The 18,690-nt window shown below is 49.8% G+C and overlaps 1 protein-coding gene across 2 annotated transcripts in view; it reads left to right on the forward strand.

Moving 5' to 3' along the window:
- Nucleotides 1–18,690, forward strand: part of SLC25A48 (solute carrier family 25 member 48) — a 43,425-nt gene that overhangs the window by 11,809 nt on the left and 12,926 nt on the right. For both annotated transcript variants that reach the window (XM_042935733.1, XM_042935742.1), the window contains exons 4-5: nt 1,453–1,711; nt 17,477–17,734. In XM_042935733.1, coding sequence (XP_042791667.1) covers nt 1,453–1,711; nt 17,477–17,734 — 517 coding nt within the window. The remainder of the gene's footprint in view (nt 1–1,452; nt 1,712–17,476; nt 17,735–18,690) is intronic.

Consider the following 18,690-nt stretch of genomic DNA (forward strand, 5'->3'; position numbering starts at 1 on the left):
CTCGGGAGCCTCCCATCCATCTGCGCTCGGAGATTTTCCTCAGAGGTGTGTTTTTTGTTTGGGTGTTCTAACTCTCTTGATAGGCTGCTTGACAACGGACTACAAACCTCACTCTCGCTGTTCCCGGCGATGTGCAATTCGTCACTCCCCTGAAAGGTGGCCATCAATTCTGCTTTTTGGCACACATGGTCCCCATTGCCTGCCAGCCAATGTCCCAGCGCCGGGGGTTTTGTGGGAACTGTGGGCGTTCCTTGGAGACTCAGCACTTTGGGGCTAAGTGATGTCCCACATTATCTGGAGGAGCTTGTCTTGGAGGGAGGACCTGAGGCAGGCTGTGTGTGAACGTGTGCGTGGGAGGCGTCCTGCCTCTGACAGGGCGCAAACACCTAGGTCAGGATTAGCAGGTTTGTGTTGGTCCTGGAGTTTGTACAACAGCTTCCTGGTGCTTTTTCGCTTTTGGCACAGAGCTAAAAGTATGTGCTGGCCTAACTCCTCCAAGGGCCTCTGGAATTTTCTAGGTTTCGGAGGAGTGTCTGTGATGTTCCTCAAGAGTGCAGGGTGGAGGGGAGCCTGGGTGGCTCAGTCGGTTAGGTGTCCGACTTAGGCTCAGGTCATGACCTCACAGTTTGTGGGTTTAAGCCCTGCACTGGGCTCTGGGCTGACAGCTCAAATTCTGTGTCTCCCTCTCTCTCTGCCCCTCCCCAGCTCGTTCTCTGTCTCTCCCTCCCTCTCTCCCTCCGTCACTCTCTCCCTGTCTCAAAAATAAATAAACATTAAAAAAAATTTTTTTAAAAAAGAGTGCAGTGTGGAAAGGACCCTCTCCTCAGCCTGCAGCCCCCTCTCCTGTGGTTTCTGTGTATGTGCAGAAACCTTCTGAGGACTCTGCTCCCCTTAGACCCTCCCCATAGGCTTGGCACATTGAATTTTAGTCACCTGTCAGTTTGTCTGGCCCTGTCCCCCTCCCCTTTCCTGCACCCAGAGCGTAGGCTCAGTGAGGGCAGCGAGGATTTCTTATGGTGTCCCCATGTCCCCCCGGGACCTGGCAGATGTTTCAGAGAATGGTGCTTGGCAAGTCTGTGCTACCCTCTAGGGCTCCTCGCAGCCTGGTATCCGTCCAGCCCAAGAACACGGCCACCCTGGTGGCAAATACGGATTCCAGGCCCAGGACACCTAGACTCAGGAAACAAAACTGCATACACGCGCTGATTTCTCCGCCCAGGGCAAGAGTGCCCTGGAGAGCACCCCCTCACCTGCTATGGCTCTCCTATCACTCAGCATCCTCTTGTATTCTTGTCGCTGTCATAATGATTTATTTTTCCTGTAGTGTCACCTCACCAGCCTGCGGGCTCCCAGGCGGGCAGGGACTGTGCGGAGCGCAGCATGGGGAGCTCGGCGCCTTGGCCTGCAGACGTCCCCGGGCCCTCATGCTCCACTGCCCTCGTTTTCCCACAGGTCTTCGGCTTCTTCAAGGGCATGTCCTTTCCCCTTGCCAGCATCGCGGTCTACAACTCTGCGGTGTTTGGGGTCTTCAGTAACACGCAGAGGTTCCTCAGCCAGCACCACTGCAGGGAGCCCGGGGCCAGCCCGTCCGGCACCCTGTCTGACCTTCTCCTGGCCAGCATGGTGGCTGGCGTGGTCTCTGTGGGGCTGGGCACGCCCGTAGACCTCATCAAGATCCGGCTGCAGATGCAAACACAGCCATTTCAGGAAGGTAAGAGTAGGGGAGGGGTCCTGATGCCTGGGTACCTGCGACCCTTGGCTGGTTCGCCGGTCTGGGATGCAGCTGTTAATATCCTTTTCATTGAGCAGAGCATCTGCATGGTCACGTGATAGTCTATAATTATTCTTCTTATCTGTAGTATCAATCATTAATTAGATGATTAATCAATTGTTCTGTGCCAGGCGCCTACCTAGAGCCCTGTGTATGTTCACTTAATTGGTCTTCATAACAATTGTGTAAGGCAGGTGCTATTACTGCGTCCATTTTGCAGAGGAGAAAACCAAGTCTCTCAGAGGTTGAGACACCTATACAAGGCCACACAGCTAATGATCGGTGGGTGAGGAGCAGCTACATAATTTGCAGTGTCCAGTGTGGGAGGAAAATGTGGGATTCCTTATCGAAAAATTATTAAGAATTTTCAAAGAGCATCCCAGAGCATTAAATCAGGCATGGGGACCTGAGGAACTCACAGACGGATCTCAAACCCACACACTTGTCCACAACACCAGGGTGTGCAGCCAGGACGTCTCATACCTAGACCACCAGCTGTAGGGGGTGAGGGGTCACTCCTCTCCCCCTCCTTGACTTTGTAGTTAGAGCTTCATTTCTTGGTGTGCTACACAGCAACCCTGTACCACATGCCGAGTCTGCTGCTTCCTCTCTGCTGAGAAAGGAGTTTCTGTGTCTTTTCCTGGGAGTGGTTTTGATAAAGGAGGATGGAAAGAACGGGAAGGCACTTGGTGTGCAGAGTAGAAAGTGCCAGCTTGCACGGAAGGATAAGCTGGGGGCCTTAGGTTTCAATCCCTCCACGTACGGTTCTTGACTCTGACTGCACTCTGTCTCGTCAGGGTAAGATACGCCCCTGCCTGGGCCACCGTCTCCTTTCTGTATAATGGAAGGGCTGGATCTGTGGTGCTTCCTGACACCTCAGATGTCTGGTCTGGGCTGACAGCTCTCGTGGATAAGACTCCTCTCCCTGGCAGCCTTTTGAATGACCTGTATGTGACGTCTCTGCCCTCAGAGGCTGGGGCTCAGCTGGGCTCTACAGTCAAAGCCCCGTAATACACTGGGGAGCATTCCAGCCAGCCCAGCAGCTCTTCTGCCTTGATTCAGCCCGCACATCTTGTCCAGCCCAGGATGTATTCGGGACAAGGCTGTACATTCCCTGAGCATGATGCTGGTATCCCCACTGGGGCATGTGGAGGGCCTGGGACCAGCTGCCCTAACCAGTTGCGTCATGGCTCAAGGATTCTCAGTACCCCCCAGGCCCACAGTCACTGTCATCATGTGGGTGACACAGGGCAACAAACAGGTTGGCTCCTCTGGAGGGTTACAGCACACCCGTGTTGGGACCACTAAGAGACCTGCGGGGCAAGGGGATCCCACCTCCACCTGTTTGACATACTGAGTCATGTCTTGGTACAATTTAGTTGAGTCGAAGCATTGCACCTCACAGAAATGTCTGAAGCTTGCTGATCTGGTCCTGTCCCAGAGGCAAAAGCAAAGATGTAGAGGAATGAACATCATGAACAGACTGAGAACAGGGAGTCCTGGCTCCCAGCCTGGTGTTTTCTCTGTCCTATTTCAGGAAAGCTTTATGTCCATCTCAGGCAGAGAGGAACTCTCTCCTTAAGTCTTAAAACTCTTTGGGATCGGACGTTGGAAGATTTACCATTGATGAGTCTTCTGCTCCTGGGGGCAGACCTGCGTCCTTCACAACCTGGGCACTTTGACCCCGGAAAGGGAGGAAAAAGGGCTAGGCGTGCATGTGCCTACTGGGGGAGGCGAGGCACAGCCAGCCCGGACACCGGGGGAGGTGTTTCTCAAGAAATGCCTTCCTTAGGAAAGCCTGGGACATTTGGAGGCAAATTAAGTGATTCCATCCTCTGTCCTGCCCTCTCCCACCCCCAACCTTCCCCACAGAGGGTGCTAGAATGGTGGCTATAACCTGGCAGGCCTGAACCACAGGGGATCTTGAGGCCAGGCTAAAAGCCTCTGGCTCCTGGAGGAAGGATGGGAGACAGTCCAGGAAGGGCCAGACCCAAGAAGGGTCCCAAAGCTGGGTGCAACCAGCCAGTTTTAGGGAGCTGGGCAGCTGCAACAGCTCACTGTATGCCTGACCGTGTGTGTGCCATTCAACTCACACCCCAGCTCGACACTGTAAGGTCTGTATAGCTGTTAGCCCTGTTCATTTACCCAGCACACTAGGTATGCATGTGCTATGGGCCAGCACAGCACTGAGGGTCACCTGTGCTTGCTCACCAGCAACCAAGAGAGCCTGACGTATAGCCCTCCCAGGCTATAGCCCTCCCAGGCTGTAGTCCTCCCAAACTGCCCACCTGGGAAGTCCAGACCCTTCTGGGGCCTTGTCTCCTGGATAAGCTCTCCGAGCAGTGACAACATGGAGACCAGTGTGCCCTCCCTGTCCCTCTCCACCAGGATGCGGAGGAGGAGGAGGGATGTGATTTCTCAGCCCAACTCCTGTATGGGTGGAACCCTGCCCATAGCCTTCTATGGTGAATTCATCCGGAATGCCCGAAGGAAACTCGTTGTCTTTAGTCAATCCCTCGAGGCAGCAACAGAAAATGAACATGTGTTTATTCTGTCCTTTTCAATGTGCCAGGAAACTGGCCTTTTGTGGGCTCAGGGGAGGCTCTTAATAAGAGGACAGGGGAATTTCCTGCAGGCAAACATTTCTCAGCTCTGCAGTTCTAAGTCTTAGCACCTGGGCCCCCTGGGGCTTAGCTGGCAGGTGTGAGGACAGAGGCGGTTTACCTGAGCAAGTGCAGGGAGGGTAGAAACTAGGAATGCAGCATCCGCCTGAGCTGTGCTCCCTAAGCCTCTCGTCTGGGCTCAGCCAGATCACAGCAGTGGGGGCTGAGTAGCTAGTATTTACTGAACCTGTATCCTGTGCCAGGCACCATGTGAAGAGCTCTGTGTGAGTCTCATCTTCCTAGCAACCCCGTTCCTAGACCTTTACAAAGGGGAGCCCGAGGCATGTCCTGAGGTTCCTCCCCCGGGGGGAAGTGGAGTGACTCAGGGCCCACTGGTGCTGTTTCTTTGTCTGCCCAGATGTAGAAGCAGCTTTGATAACACTCCTCGGGCCTTGGCACAAAGTTACCACAAATCTAGCATCGGTCTTGAGGGAGAAAGTGGGCTGGGAGCATGTCTCCAAAAGGACATTGTTTAAAGTAATAGGCCCCGCTCCTGGAATCCAAGGGATGGGTGTGAATTCTGTGTCTGCCTGGTCTGTTGTTCACCCCCAGTCCAGCTGCCTGGGGTGGGAGAGCGGGGGTGGGGCTGGGGGGAGGTCTTTGGTAGCTATCATGCTGCAGGGTATGGAGCAGAAGAGGCTGGCCCTGTGTCACCAGGCAATACTTTGCGCCAGGAGCCTCTCCAGGAAAGCGGAAGGACGCGGCTTTCTTTTCCTCGTCCCTCAGAAACCCTCTAGGCCAGAGATGGAAGGCTCAAAGACTCACTGAGACCTGGGAGGTACCATAAGTGAGCAGAGGTGCCTGGAAAATGTACCCACTTCCGTTTTCCTTGACACCCACAGCCCTCCTAACCTACATTTCATTTTTCCTCTTTTGACTGAAACGTGGACACAGAACACGTTTCACTTTTGCTATCACTGCCGTTGCAAAAGCAGCAGCTCAAGCACGAGTCAGCTTTGGTGCCAGGGAAGGCAGCAGGGAGTGGTGGGGACTGTGGCAAGGGTGGCTCACATCCTGTCTGAGGGGTCAGCTATGACCCCATCCCAGGTCCCAGTTGCCGCATGGCCTGGATTGGAAATTGTCAGGCAAACTAATTAAAAGCAAAACCAGACACAAACACGACGCTGTGAAGCCCGAAGCACTGTGTGGACTGGGTCAGCGTGTGGCTGGTCCTGACTTAGCAGCTTGTGGTCTTGGTTCTGGGTCAGGCCCGCTCCGTGTGGTGACTGTGCTGAGCTGGGCGTTTGCAGGCAGCCTTGGGCAGGGCTTGTGGGATTGTCCACGGTTTGTGGCTTTACCCCAGAATTGTCCAAACCACTTCCTGGGTAGAGACGATGGGCCGTGAGAGACTGTGCCCATATACTGAAGCTGGGTGCGGGGGGTCTCTGGCATCTTTGCTTTGGGACATGTGACAGGTAGAATGGAGGCCACGTCAAGGTCAGAGTTCAGCTCAGCTGAAGGCTTGCAAATATAGCACCAGGGAGCTCATCCTGATTATCTACCAGTGGTGACCCATGGTTGAAAAGGTACAAAAGACATGAAGCTCCTGGGTGGCTCAGTCAGTTAAGTGTCTGTCTCTTGTCTTGGGCTCAGGTCCTGATCTCACAGTTTGTGGGTTCGAGCCCCGCATCAGGCTCTGTGCTGACAGTGCAGAGCCTGCTTGGGATTCTCTCTCAATCTCTCAATCTCTCTCTCTCTCTCTCTCTCTCCCTCCCCCCCTCCCCCCCCCACCCCCCCTTCACTCCCTCCCTCCCTCCCCTTGCGTCTCTGGCTCTCCCTGACTTGTAGTTTGTCTTTCAAAATAAATGAATAAACTTAAAAAAAAAATGTACATAAGACAGAACATTAAATGTAGAGGGAGAATGTCCAAATATAATCACTGTTACTACAGTAATGTGTGTCTTTTTCTAAATAAAGTATATATTTTAATCAAATATTTAAATATAAAGTATTTTAATTAAAATATTTTAAGAGGTTGTCCTTATGTAGACAGTTTCATATTCTGTTTTAAGTCAATATTATAACAAATATTTTCCATTTATGAAAATGGCATATAAAATTACTTAAAATAGATGACTAATATTTAAAATCGATGTGCATCTCTGTGCACACAAGGCCCACAGACACACATGTATCGAGAGGGATGATACAGTGTGGCAAAAATGCAGTTTCTGGAGTTAGACTGCCTGCTTCTAATCCTATCTCCATGAGAACCCAGGACCCCTGGGTAGCTCTCCTAACGTCACCCAGCCTCAGTTTCCTCATCGGCAAAGCAGGCATAACCATACTAGCTACTTCATAACAGGGGTAGAACGGAATGATGTATCACACGTGACTATTTTAGCACAATGCCTAGCTCGTTGAAAACATGAAATAAGTGTTAGCTGTACTATTAAACTTCTGTAACCACCTTTCCCGTGATGGACGTTTAGGTTTTTGACCGTTTGTTCTCTTTTGAAAATAGTAATGTGCTCAGGCAACGCGTCCATAAGGAGTTGCTTTCAGTTAGGGTTGTTTCCCTAAATGTGTGGGCTCTTTGATTCATGAATGAGTCAAAAGTTCTGGTCATTTTTAAGATTCTTGGCACATACTGTGAAATTGTTCTACAGAAGCGTTTTACCAAATTACATCAGCAGTTGCCGAAGTTGAGAGGGAAGTTCTGTCTGGCTCTGACTGCCGCTGCATACTAAACAGCAGTTACCCCGCACGAAAACTCTTGTAACTTAGCAGAGGTTTTCTGTTGGTGCCCCTGCCGCCTGGCCAGCAAGGAAAGGCTGGCCTGGGTTCAGCTGGATGTGGCCTGGACTGTAAGGCACCTGTGAAGAAACCCTCCCTTTTAAGTCATCCTTACCCTGTGTGTGGGCATGAGCCTCCCTGGGTGCCCTACCAGGCCTGAACTGGAATTCAGGGCTGTGGTCCCAGAGGCCAGCAATCCCTCTGCCGCCTGGGCCAAGTCATATCCTGGAGGTCTATGGCCATTCACACTCACTTCTCCATCTTCGAGCTTTCAGGTCTGTGTTTTAACCAAGAGCCTGATTAATGTGCGTATCACAAAGACCTCAACCCCCCAGGAGGGCAGAGTTTGGGGCCTAGAGGAGGAGGGCTCAGCATTAACTCTGTGCTGACCAGCCTCTAATTTCACCAGGCCCAGTTGAAGGCAGAGAGCTGAGTGTTATACCTGTTGGAACACAGTCTCTGATTCTTTCATTCACAAGCCTTTCCTGAGCTCTTGCTGTGAGCCATGCAGAGTAGATAAATCAGAGGTATCAGATGCACAGCCCCTGCCTCCAGGGAGCACACAGTCTGGTGGGGTGTAGCAAAATGAGAAGGGCCTATGGAAGGCTCTGGCACCTCGGAGTCTGGCTCTGCAGGTCAGGAAGACTCCAGAGAGCAAGTGGCCATTGATGGGGTGTTTGAATATTGGCTAGGCTTTGGAGAGGAAAATGTGGTGATGGAGAGGGGTTTCAAACAGAGGAAACTTGTAGGGACAGGGTCAGAGGCGGGAAAAAGCAGGCATGTGACAGAACGAGTGAACCGTTCTTGGTTGAGGCAGGGAGGGGAAGGTGCAGGGTGAGTTGTGAACATCTTGGATTTCTTTTTTTTTTTTTTTTTTTTAATTTTTTAATGTTTATTTTTGAGAGAGACAGAGTGTGAGTGGGGGAGGGGCAGAGAGAGAGGAAGACACAGAATCCGAAGCAGGCTCCAGGTTCTGAGCCGTCAGCACAGAGCCTGATGTAGGGCTCGAACTCACGAACTGTGAGATCAAGACCTGAGCTGAATTTGGACACTTAACCAACTGAGCCACCCAGGCGCCCCTGAACAGCTTGGATTTCTTACCCGAGGGTGGGCTAAGGTGCCCTTCAGCAGGCAGAGAGGCATATTGGACACCAGAATGACCATGCAGAGCTGTGTGGTAGGAAGGTGGATCCGGCCTTCAGAAGGAGAGGTGAATGGGTTGTTTTGGGGGCTGTAGCCTTAGACCAGGGAACAGGGGGCCCAGGGCTTTGGGGACAGAGGGGAGTGGTCCATGGGAGGCATCTGTGATGGAGAATCAGTGGGCCAAGCAGGAGAGAGGGAAGTGTCTAAAATGACCCAGGACTTGCCATTTGGGTGACTGTCAGGGAGGAAGCCTCCCACACGGGGAATTAAGCGGCACGTGAAGTATGTTGAGGCCGCGCTTGGCGTGGAGCAGGTGACCCGTATACACTTCTTGTCCCTGCTGCAGTTTTGGAGACTGGCAGGAGGGCAGGCATGAGTGAGAACATGCGGAGTTTGGCTGGGTTCCTGTGCGAGGTACTGCAGCTGGAATATCAGGGTGGGAGCAATAGTCAGGGGTGTGACAGCAAAGTGACAGCTGAGGTGAGCCGCAGAAAGGAAGAGGGTGGAGATGAGTGGGAAAATGCTAGGAAGGAGCTCCCGCAACACCAGCAGCTGTACAGTCAGCAGTTACTGAGCCCCTACCACGTGCACCCCGCCTTTAAATCATCATACCATTCTCTGTATCTTACAGATAGAGAAACTGAGGCTCAGGTCGTGTGACGTGTCTGTGCTCCCTCAGCTGTTACATGGTGTCTCGGGGCATTGCTCCCGGCTGTCCACCTCCATGGTCCCTGGAGGCAGAGTCCTGGGAGGCCCCTGTCACCAATATCGTGTAAAGGGAATCAAGAGGGGAGAATTGCTGAAGAGGACGTGACACTGGGGACAGAGACCAAAGGGTGGGGAAGGAAAAAGCCTTTCCGTTTCCAGGTTGTGAGAGAAGAGCAAAGCAGATGATGCAGGGCCAGAGGAAGGAGGTTGAGGGAGCCCTCATTGGAAGGCCTGACTCTACCATGTTCAAGATTATATGAACAGAACGAAGGGGAGAGTGTGGCCAGGATTTGAGGAGAAGAAGGTCCTGATTTCCGAACATGCCTAGGTGAGATAAATAGGGCTGGAGTGGTGACAGCAGGGAGGGCCACGTGAGGGCTAGATCTGGGCAGGCAAGATCATCAACCACGCACCAGCATACAAAGCCTGTTTGGGCTTCAGGATCTGCATGATGACAAGATGGGGTAGAACCATTTGTCCGATTTTTCTGAATCTTCAGAGATGTCCGGCTGGGAAAGTCGCCAACCATGTCTGGGAGGCCCTGACTACCTCGGTTTGTCTCTTTGGCAACAGAGTTTTATTGCCACCATAAAGATGTGTGGCTGCCAAGAAAAACACTCTTCTTCAGGCAGGTTGGCCTTGGGGAGGAGCAGCCTTCTGATAGAGCAGATCTTTCAAGACTTTGCCATTGCAGGGCAGGAATTATTGATGCTAAACTCCCTCAATCTTGGTCCATTTAACTCCTGAAGAAGAGGGCCTGTGTGGGAGGACAGGCACCCTTGGAGCATGTCAAAGGACTGGAGACAAGCCAGGACCGTACAGCCTGAGCCTTCTTCTTATGTAGGCTGTGAACTGCCAGTGGTACGTGAGGGCTGGAGCAATAGCAGCCCTAAAGTGAAAGGAGGAAATGTGTGCAGAGGCCAGGCCTTTAGCCATGTAGTTCAAGAGGAGTCCTTGAATTCTGGATGGTTTGGCTGAATCTTTTCCAAACTGTGGTCCCACACCGCTAGCAGAGATGAATGAAGGTGCGTACAACATAACACATGCCACTGTGCAGGTGATATACCTGGGTGACATATCCATTTGATCTCTAAATCAATTGACAAGGGCAAATAGTGTTCTGATTTCAGACTTGACGTTAGCATTGGTAGTTTCTGGCCCTGCGTGGGCGTCTGCAATCTCCCACAGTAGGTTTGGCCGCAGGCCACTGCTGCCCGAGGTTGGTACTACCAGCACTTCGAGAATCTGGAGTCATATCAGGATAGGGGCGCTAAAAATAGGAGTGACTATCCGCCTCAAGTAAAGTTCATTTGTCAACATGCTCACTCAATTTTCACAAAAGCCAAAAGAAATTGACAGGCTATTTATCCTTCCCCTTTTGTAGATGATGAGGAAACTCAGGGCCAGAGTGGTTGAGTCTTTTCCACCAGGTTGTACAGTAGATGGCAATTGAGCAACAAAGCAAACCCCAGCTGCTTCTAATCCGGGGCTCTTTCTACTAAATCATCTGCCTGTCTTGGACTCTTCAGACCATAAGGAAACTGCTGGACTCATTGGAAACAGGAAGTGAACGAGAGCTTCCCGGTTGGTAACATTCCGAAGAAGTGCCCTGAGGGGTTTGCCCAGCCTGCGTAAACCCACATCATAGAAGTTACACCCGGCTTGTCTGCTGGAGGATGTATATCCACAGTACGGCATGCTTCCATGACATTCTGGAATAGCGCAGTAGCCGGGACCATGATTTGGGAGTTTCTTCTGGTATCTACAGCTTCAGGGACAAGGACCAGACAGGACCAGGACTGGATGAATGCCAAGCTAGGGAGGGAAACTTTGGGAGGCCTAAGTCCTGAGAGCTGCCTGGTCAGATGCTCAAGTGTTGACTGAGTGGATATTGAGGCACAAAGCAGACACTGTGTCAGGTACAGGGTCACGGTGCTCTAGGACAGGCCGTAGCGTGGGATTCCTGTCATCAGGAAACTCCTTGCTCGGTTAGGATACAACAACATGTTCAGAAAACAGCAGTATCTAGAACAGAACTTTTAATAGGGGGTAGCGCCTTTGCAGGCACTGGGAGGGGTGATCCCAGCTTTTCCTAAGAATACCTTTAAAATACAGGGGCGCCTGGGTGGCTCAGTCGGTTAAGCGGCCGACTTCAGCTCAGGTCACGATCTCGCGGTCCGTGAGTTCGAGCCCCGTGTCGGGCTCTGGGCTGATGGCTCGGAGGCTGGAGCCTGCTTCCCATTCTGTGTCTCCCTCTCTCTCTGCCCCTCCCCCGTTCATGCTCTGTCTCTCTCTGTCTCAAAAATAAATAAACGTTAAAAAAAATTTATAAAAAAAATAAAAAAATAAATAAAAAATAAAAAAAAATAAAATACATTAAATGGGGTCCAACCCATAGAAGAGCAGCTGTACTTTAAGTGTCCATGGATAAAGCGAGCACCTATGGCAAGAAGTTACTATGGATAATTAGTATATTTAGGTACATTTTTGTCATGTCCCCCCCAATAACGCCTACACATAAGAGAAAAATGGTTATACATGTATGTGAGGTATTTTAGGAATTATGTGAATCTATAATGCTAACCGATTTGTGGGTCCCTTGAAATAAGTCCATGCTCCCAACTTGCTAGTCCGCTAGCCTAGAAGTATTTGAACACAGAAAACTTGGTAAACCTGCATGTCACTGACCAGCAGGACCTTGTCCGTGGATGGCTTATTTGTTAAGGATTTTCTGTAGAAAATGACCTGCTGAGGGGTGCCTGGGTGGCTCAGTCGGTTAAGCGTCCGACTTCGGCTCAGGTCATGATCTTGCAGTCCGTGAGTTCGAGCCCCGCGTCGGGCTCTGTGCTGACAGCTCAGAGCCTGGAGCCTGTTTCAGATTCTGTGTCTCCCTCTCTCTGATCCTCCCCCGTTCATGCTCTGTCTCTCTCTCCAAAATAAATAAACGTTAAAAAAAATTAAAAAAAAAAAAAAAAAAGAAAGAAAGAAAATGACCTGCTGAGAAATAATGTTGTGTTCCCATCCCATCTCTATGCACCCACGGGAAAGGTCTGGTGGCTCTGTCCCTTCCAGAGAATGGCCAGGCCTTTGTGTTCCTTGTGGCTGGTCCTCTTACCGCTGTGGATCAGTGACCCGCCATTGTGTTTCAGCTGACTGTCCTGTTTCCACAGTCATGGCCCATTGAAGAACTTAAACAGCACTATTTGAGAAGGGAAAGAGATGAAACTGTTTGGTGTTTGTGTCTCAAAAGGGCCCAGCAGTATTCTGTGGCTGTGTCCCTGGCTTCTGAGAAGAGGGGCAACAGTGGCAAATCTGTGGGGACACCAGCCTGCGTCTGGGTTGCTTCAGCCCCTCTGAAGTGGGAGAACTCCCAAGAGGTGGCTGCGAGGGTACCTGTTAGGATTGGCCAAACATGCAAACCCCCACCCCGTGCAGAGGCATCTGCCTTCAGAGGAACCTCTTGGCCCTGGCAGGGACCAGTAAGCAAGACACCTGACCCTGGTGTGGAGCAGTGGAGCCAGACGGCCTCACTGTGTGGCCTAAGGAGTAATGTTAGGGACCCAGCTAGACAAGGTGAGGGAGCCTGGAGGAGAAGCGATGTTTTTAGGACTGTATAGGCTCTCCTCTGCTCCTGGATGAAGATGACGAGCATGGTAGGGGTCTATTTCATTGACTTTGAGCATCCTGCCTGTCTTGGTATGGGGGCTTGAGTTTGTCCTCACTGAATTTGGGAAAACAAAACCACAGATGCCCTGAGTGTTTCGGGTATTTAATCCACACCTGTCATAGTAAAAGGTAATAGGGTCTTGATTTAGGGAAAAAAAATATCAAGAAAAAATGGTCTAGATAGCAAAACCTCATGATAAGAAATCAAAATTTGATTTATAATTTATCCTCATTTTAGAACAAAAAACTCTAATTAGAGAAACGAAACATCTTTTGTCCTAGAAGGAAATATGTCTAATGTGAATCCTTTCACATGCACCTGTACACCCCCAAGCCAAGCCCTGAAGGTTCAGGAACAGCAGTCTCAGAGCTGGTGGTTCAGTGTGAACAGAGTACTGACCCCAGCATCTCACCTCCTTTCTCCAGTTCCTTCCACAAACAACATGCAGGTCCACGGATTTCAGTTGTGCACATTTCCCAGCGCTGCTTGCCGGCAACCTCCCAAGTCGGCTTTTAAAGGTCATCCAAGTTTGTTCTAAATAGAGTTAACTGTGAACTCTGATTCAGCGCTTTTCTGAGGTCTGCCAAGCCACGCCTCCCCAGGACCTGTCTTCCAAGCCCCGCCCCCTGGACTCCGCCTCCTAAGCCGCGCCTCCCTGGACCAGCCTGTCAAGCCACGCCTCCCCAGGTCCTGTCTCCCAACTTCCTGCCTCCCTGGATCACGCCTCCAAAGCCCCGCCTCTTTAGGCCATGCTTCCCGGGGCCCAGCCTCAGAGCATCTTTTGGCTGGAGCAGCTGATAGGAGTTCCCGCTGTTTTCTGCTTTGTGGTCCCGTGTGAATCATCACGCCCCTGTTGCTAATGCAGATGGGCCCTAACCATCGTCCAAGTGAAAGATTTGCTTCTCACTGAGTGACACGTCATTGATGCCACAGAGTTCTTTTACCTTGTAAAGCAAGCAGGAGAGGGTAGGTAGGCTTGGGATCTTCACTGGGACCAAAACAGTTTGTTTCAAGTGTAAGACGTCATTTTTTCAGTAAGGTGTGTTGACCCAGGTGCATGCAATTGTCACAGCTCATTAACTGTGCACCTATAAGCAACATCTTTTATTGAATGTAAATTATATCTGAATTAAAAAGGAGACTAATAAAAACCAGGATACGAGGCCAGAGAAGACGACCAGGGGCTCCTGAGAGTCATTAGTCCTCATGGGAGAAGAGGTGAAAACAGGGAGGAAGTGCAGTGGAAGAATGCATCATCTCAATGAGATAACAAGGAAACCTCAAACAAACCCCAAATGAGGAAGGGTCTATTCATCAGAAGGGAGGCAGCATACTCTTAAAAAATGCCTGTGTCATTAAAAGCAAAGAAAAGCTGTAAAAATGATCCAAGTTAAGGAATCTGGGGGCGCCTGACTGGCTCAGTAGGTGGAATGTGTAGACTCTTGAGTTTGGGGTTGTGGGTTGAAGCCCCACATTGGGTGTAGAGTTTACTAAAAAATAAATAAAGGAAGCTTAAGAGTCATGACAACTAAATGCAGTGCCTGGTTAGACAAGATCCTGCCCTTGGGAGAGAAGGAATGCCATACAGGTCAATATGAGATCAAGTGATAACTTGAGTATAGACAGTATATTAGGTAAATGTATTGTGAATATAGATTATGACTCTGATTACTGTAGCAGGTAGGACAATATTCCTATTCTTAGAAAACACATACTGAAGCATTTAGGAGTAAAAGGCCATTTTGTATCTAACCCTGAAATGGCTCAGAGAATAATATTATGTATGTATGTGTGAAAAAAATATATACACGTATGTACAAAAGAATTTCCTCATTGCTTACCTTGGGGAAAAGAATGAAAAAAGTACAAGCTTGGGTCTCGTTGACAATGCCAGTTCAAAGTTTGTCAAGTATTTTTCCAACATGGGCACCTCTAAACAAGGAAGATTTTTATCCAACATCTCCTATCAGTAACTCCTGGAAGCCACATCATACCCGTAGCTGATTCATGAAACCTTTCATTCTGGGTCAGGTCACTGTTACCTGGAGAAGAACACAGCCCAGGCAAAGTTTATGCATTGGGACAGGGGCATCTGTTCAGTGATAAGGGAGAGGAGGGGAGAGGAGGGGGGGAAGAGAGAGAGAGAGAAGGGAGGGCAGAGGAGGAAGGGGGAGAGAGAGAGAGCACACAAACCATACATTTTACAAATGGTAAGATGTTAGCAATAGGTAAATCTGGGTAAAGGATATAGAAAGGTGTTCTTTGTACAGTTTTTCTTTTTTGCACTTTTTTTTTTTTTTACAAATTTGAAATTATTTCCAGATAAGTGTATGTGTGTGTGTGTGCTTTACCATTGGTGATGAGGGAGCTGGAAAGAGTTCCAAGGCCTTTGCAGCATCAACTGGTGTCCAGAAGGCATTGGCTGCTGGTTCAGATTCATGTCAGTATTCCAGGTGATGGTAGTCACCATGGCAATTATATTGCTTTCATAGTCATAAATGGATATTTCTCAAGCAATGAAAGCTAGGTTGCTTATGTTACAAACCTGGGAGAATATATGAGAGAATTTCCTTATCGCTTATTCTGGGAAGAAAAGGAAAAATGTTCAGGTGTTTTGTTGACAAGGCATGCTGGAGGTTGGGCAAGTATTTTTTTTAAACATCCATGCCTCTAAACAAGCGGAATATTATCAGGACACGCTCCTTCAATCAGTGCCTTCTGAAAGCCACATCATACCTTCAGTTGATTCATGAACACCTTGACTTCTGGGTCAGGTCACTGTTATTTGGACATAAGCATGACACAGGTAAAGTTTATATGTTGGTACATTTACATCTGTTCTGTTTCATACCCAAATTTCCCAGGATGACCCTAGCAGCATTATAGTGGATTTGGGAAAGGAAGGGGTGTCCAGTGACCTCTCAGTGGGCTTCCAAAGACCATAGTGTCTGACCTTGCTCTGAGCTCAGTGGACCCTTTGCCCCCAAAAGTGGCCACGACCCCTGCTCACTCCCTGGGGGATCTGCTATGAAAGTGGATGGGACTCTGCCTCCTGCCCACACTGTAGTTGGCCAAGCACACATGACAGTGATTATGACTCTCTTCCCCCCCACACAAAAAGAAAATGTGGGATTCATTTGTTCAGGCACACTTCACAGGCAGATAGGAAGTTCCCCCTGTACCCCACCTCCTTCTGGGAGGGGTAAAAGGACAGGTTGCACCTGATTCTCAAATCTGCAGTTTGGACTCTGGAATCATGAAGCTGAGTATTTTCTCTCAACCGTTCATCTGACAAAGATGGACTATTTGGGGAGCTTAGAAATTCAACTGTGTAATGAACGTTGCTGCCTCTTTGTCAGCGTGTGTAAAACCAAACTGAGGTGCCACATTCAGGGAACTAAACCCAGGTGGCAAAATAGGTGTGTGTCACAGGCAGGCTTTCATTCTGTGTCCTTCCTGGTCATGCCATGTGAGTTCTTCAAGAAGAGAGTGTTGAGAATAAGAGTCCACTTTATCTGCAGCGGGTCTGGGAGTCCTCTCTGGTCCTGAAGCAAAGCTGAGCCAAAGGGTCTGTGGAAGGGGAGATGAGCATCAGAGATGGAGACGGGAGAGCCAGCTGGAAGGGTTATATGGAAGAGACGGAGTCGCTGCTTGCTGGCTGCATACAGCCCTAGAAGAATCTAGGGACACCATACCCCGTAATCTGCCAGTAGACACCCCAGAGGTAGACAAGGAGATAGTGGCCCTGTGCCCCTAGACTTTGAGGAGCCAATGGCATCAGGGCTGCCCTCCAGCTGTTGCAGGGCACAGCCTGACCAGGGCTGGAGTTACAGAATGTTTGGCCCTCCAGCCCCTGTATCCTGCCCCCTACTTATGCCAGTCACCTCAGTCTCAGTAATAATCTGTTGATAACTTATTCCACTCCTACAATGTACCTGAGCACTCTATAGGTGTTACCTTATTTATATTCACCTGTTATCTTTTTTCCTTTAAAATATTTTTCAGCTCTATTAGGATATAATTAACTTTGATATAAATAACACTGCGTAGGTTTAATATACATGTGTGTTTGTTGAATGGTTACCAAAGTGAGGTTAGCTAACATGTTCATCGTGTCATATAGTTACCATTTGTGTTTGTGAATTGAGAACTCTCAAGATTTACTCTCTTGGCAACTTTGTATACAATAAATATTGGCCTGTTCTCTTTTTAAAGATAAGGAACCAAAGGCTAACAAAAGGTAGCTTACCAAGGTTGAAAGGTTTTTAAGTAGTGGGTTCAGGATTTGGAACCAGAATAGTCTGGGTCCAAATCTCTTATGCTCTTTTACCACACTGTGCACAAGTACACACACCCACACCCACAGACAACACACACACACACACACACACACACACACACACACACACACAGAATATATGGGACTTTGCAACCTCTTTTTTAAGAGGGAGCTTGGTACAGCTTGTCATATTTGATCCTAGACAGTCTGCAGTCCCTGCTGCTTACAAAGACATAGTGATGGTTGACCAGAAACCTCTGGACATCCTATGGCAACTGGTACTTTATCACCTGGCAGGCATTGTCTCCAATCTGGCTACACATGTTGGCAGGGGCTTTCTGTTGGGACTTGAGAATCTTGGTTTGAGCTGCCAAGGTCAGCAGTTTTGGTAAAAACCAACAGGCCATGTGAGTGGAAACTGTCAGTGGGCTGGGCTGGGTCCGGTGCCGGAGAATGGCCAGTCTCTTGACCTCAGGTCGCTTGCCATCTTCTCCTCCCTGTCTTTGCAGCCAACCTTGGTTTGAGACCCAGGGCGATGACTCTTGGGAAGCCACCAGTCTACCAGGGGCCTGTGGATTGCATTGCAACCATCGTGCGGACCGAGGGCCTGGCAGGGATGTACCGGGGTGTTGGCGCCATGCTGCTGAGGGATGTCCCCGGCTATTGCCTCTACTTCATCCCCTATGTGTTCCTGAATGACTGGATCACACCCGAAGCCTGCACAGGCCCCAGCCTCTGTGCTGTGTGGCTAGCGGGCGGCGTGGCAGGTAAGGGCAGCCATACTGACCCCTGCACTTGTGCTGATCCCCTGTATTGGGAAGGCTGGGGAGCCCATCATGCCCTTCTCTGCCCCAGGGAAGGACACAGTTCACCTAGCTACTCATCCAGTGAGTATTTGGTAAACACCTGCTATATGCCAGACCTAGCCAAACAAAGGAAGGGCTGGGAATAGAGAATGGTCTCCCTCTTTTCTGCATCTCCTTCCCTATGGACCTATGAGAACAGCAAGTCCCTATTTGGGATCATTGAACCTTCGGTCAGAAGATATATTCTCCCCTTTCATTCTGGGTCAGGTCTCCTTGAGCTCTGAAAAGGAAATCTGTTATCATGGTTCACCTTTTTTCAATGTCGGCACATAGCAAACCTTTCTAATGTGAGCATTTCATTAGCTCTGTAAGGGAGGAATCAGTCTCCCCATTTGTCAGATGAGAAAACCGAGGTTCAGAGAGACTAGGTGACCCACCCAAAGGCACACAGCTAGTGCATGCAGACAGTACAGCAGGGACTCTGTAGTCAGTGAGATCCCAGTTCAAATCCATACTTACTCAGCTTGTGACCATGGACTGGTTTCTTCACCCCCCTTCTCAGAACTCATACAGCATCCCCATTTCCTTTAGGGTAAAAATCAATGTTCCTGCAGTGGTTTTCAGTCCCTGTATGATCCAGCTGTCTCTTGCCCGTCTGCACTCAGCTCCTGCTCTTGCCCCTGTACGTGCTCTGCTTCAGCCACGCTGGTCTCCTTGCTACGGCATGACTGTGCCTGGCTCCTCCCCACCACGAGGCCTTTGCACCTGCTGTTCCTGCTGCCTGGATTTAGCCATATGTAGGTCATCAGGAACTGTGACAAGACCCATGTTGGTGAAGGGCGTGAACACCCAATTGAAGAGAGATCGAGAGAGAAGGGGATGGAAGAAACAGGACAGTCCAAGTACACACGACACCT

This window comes from Panthera leo, chromosome A1, assembly GCF_018350215.1.
Source record: "Panthera leo isolate Ple1 chromosome A1, P.leo_Ple1_pat1.1, whole genome shotgun sequence".
NCBI classification, from domain to species: domain Eukaryota; kingdom Metazoa; phylum Chordata; class Mammalia; order Carnivora; family Felidae; genus Panthera; species Panthera leo.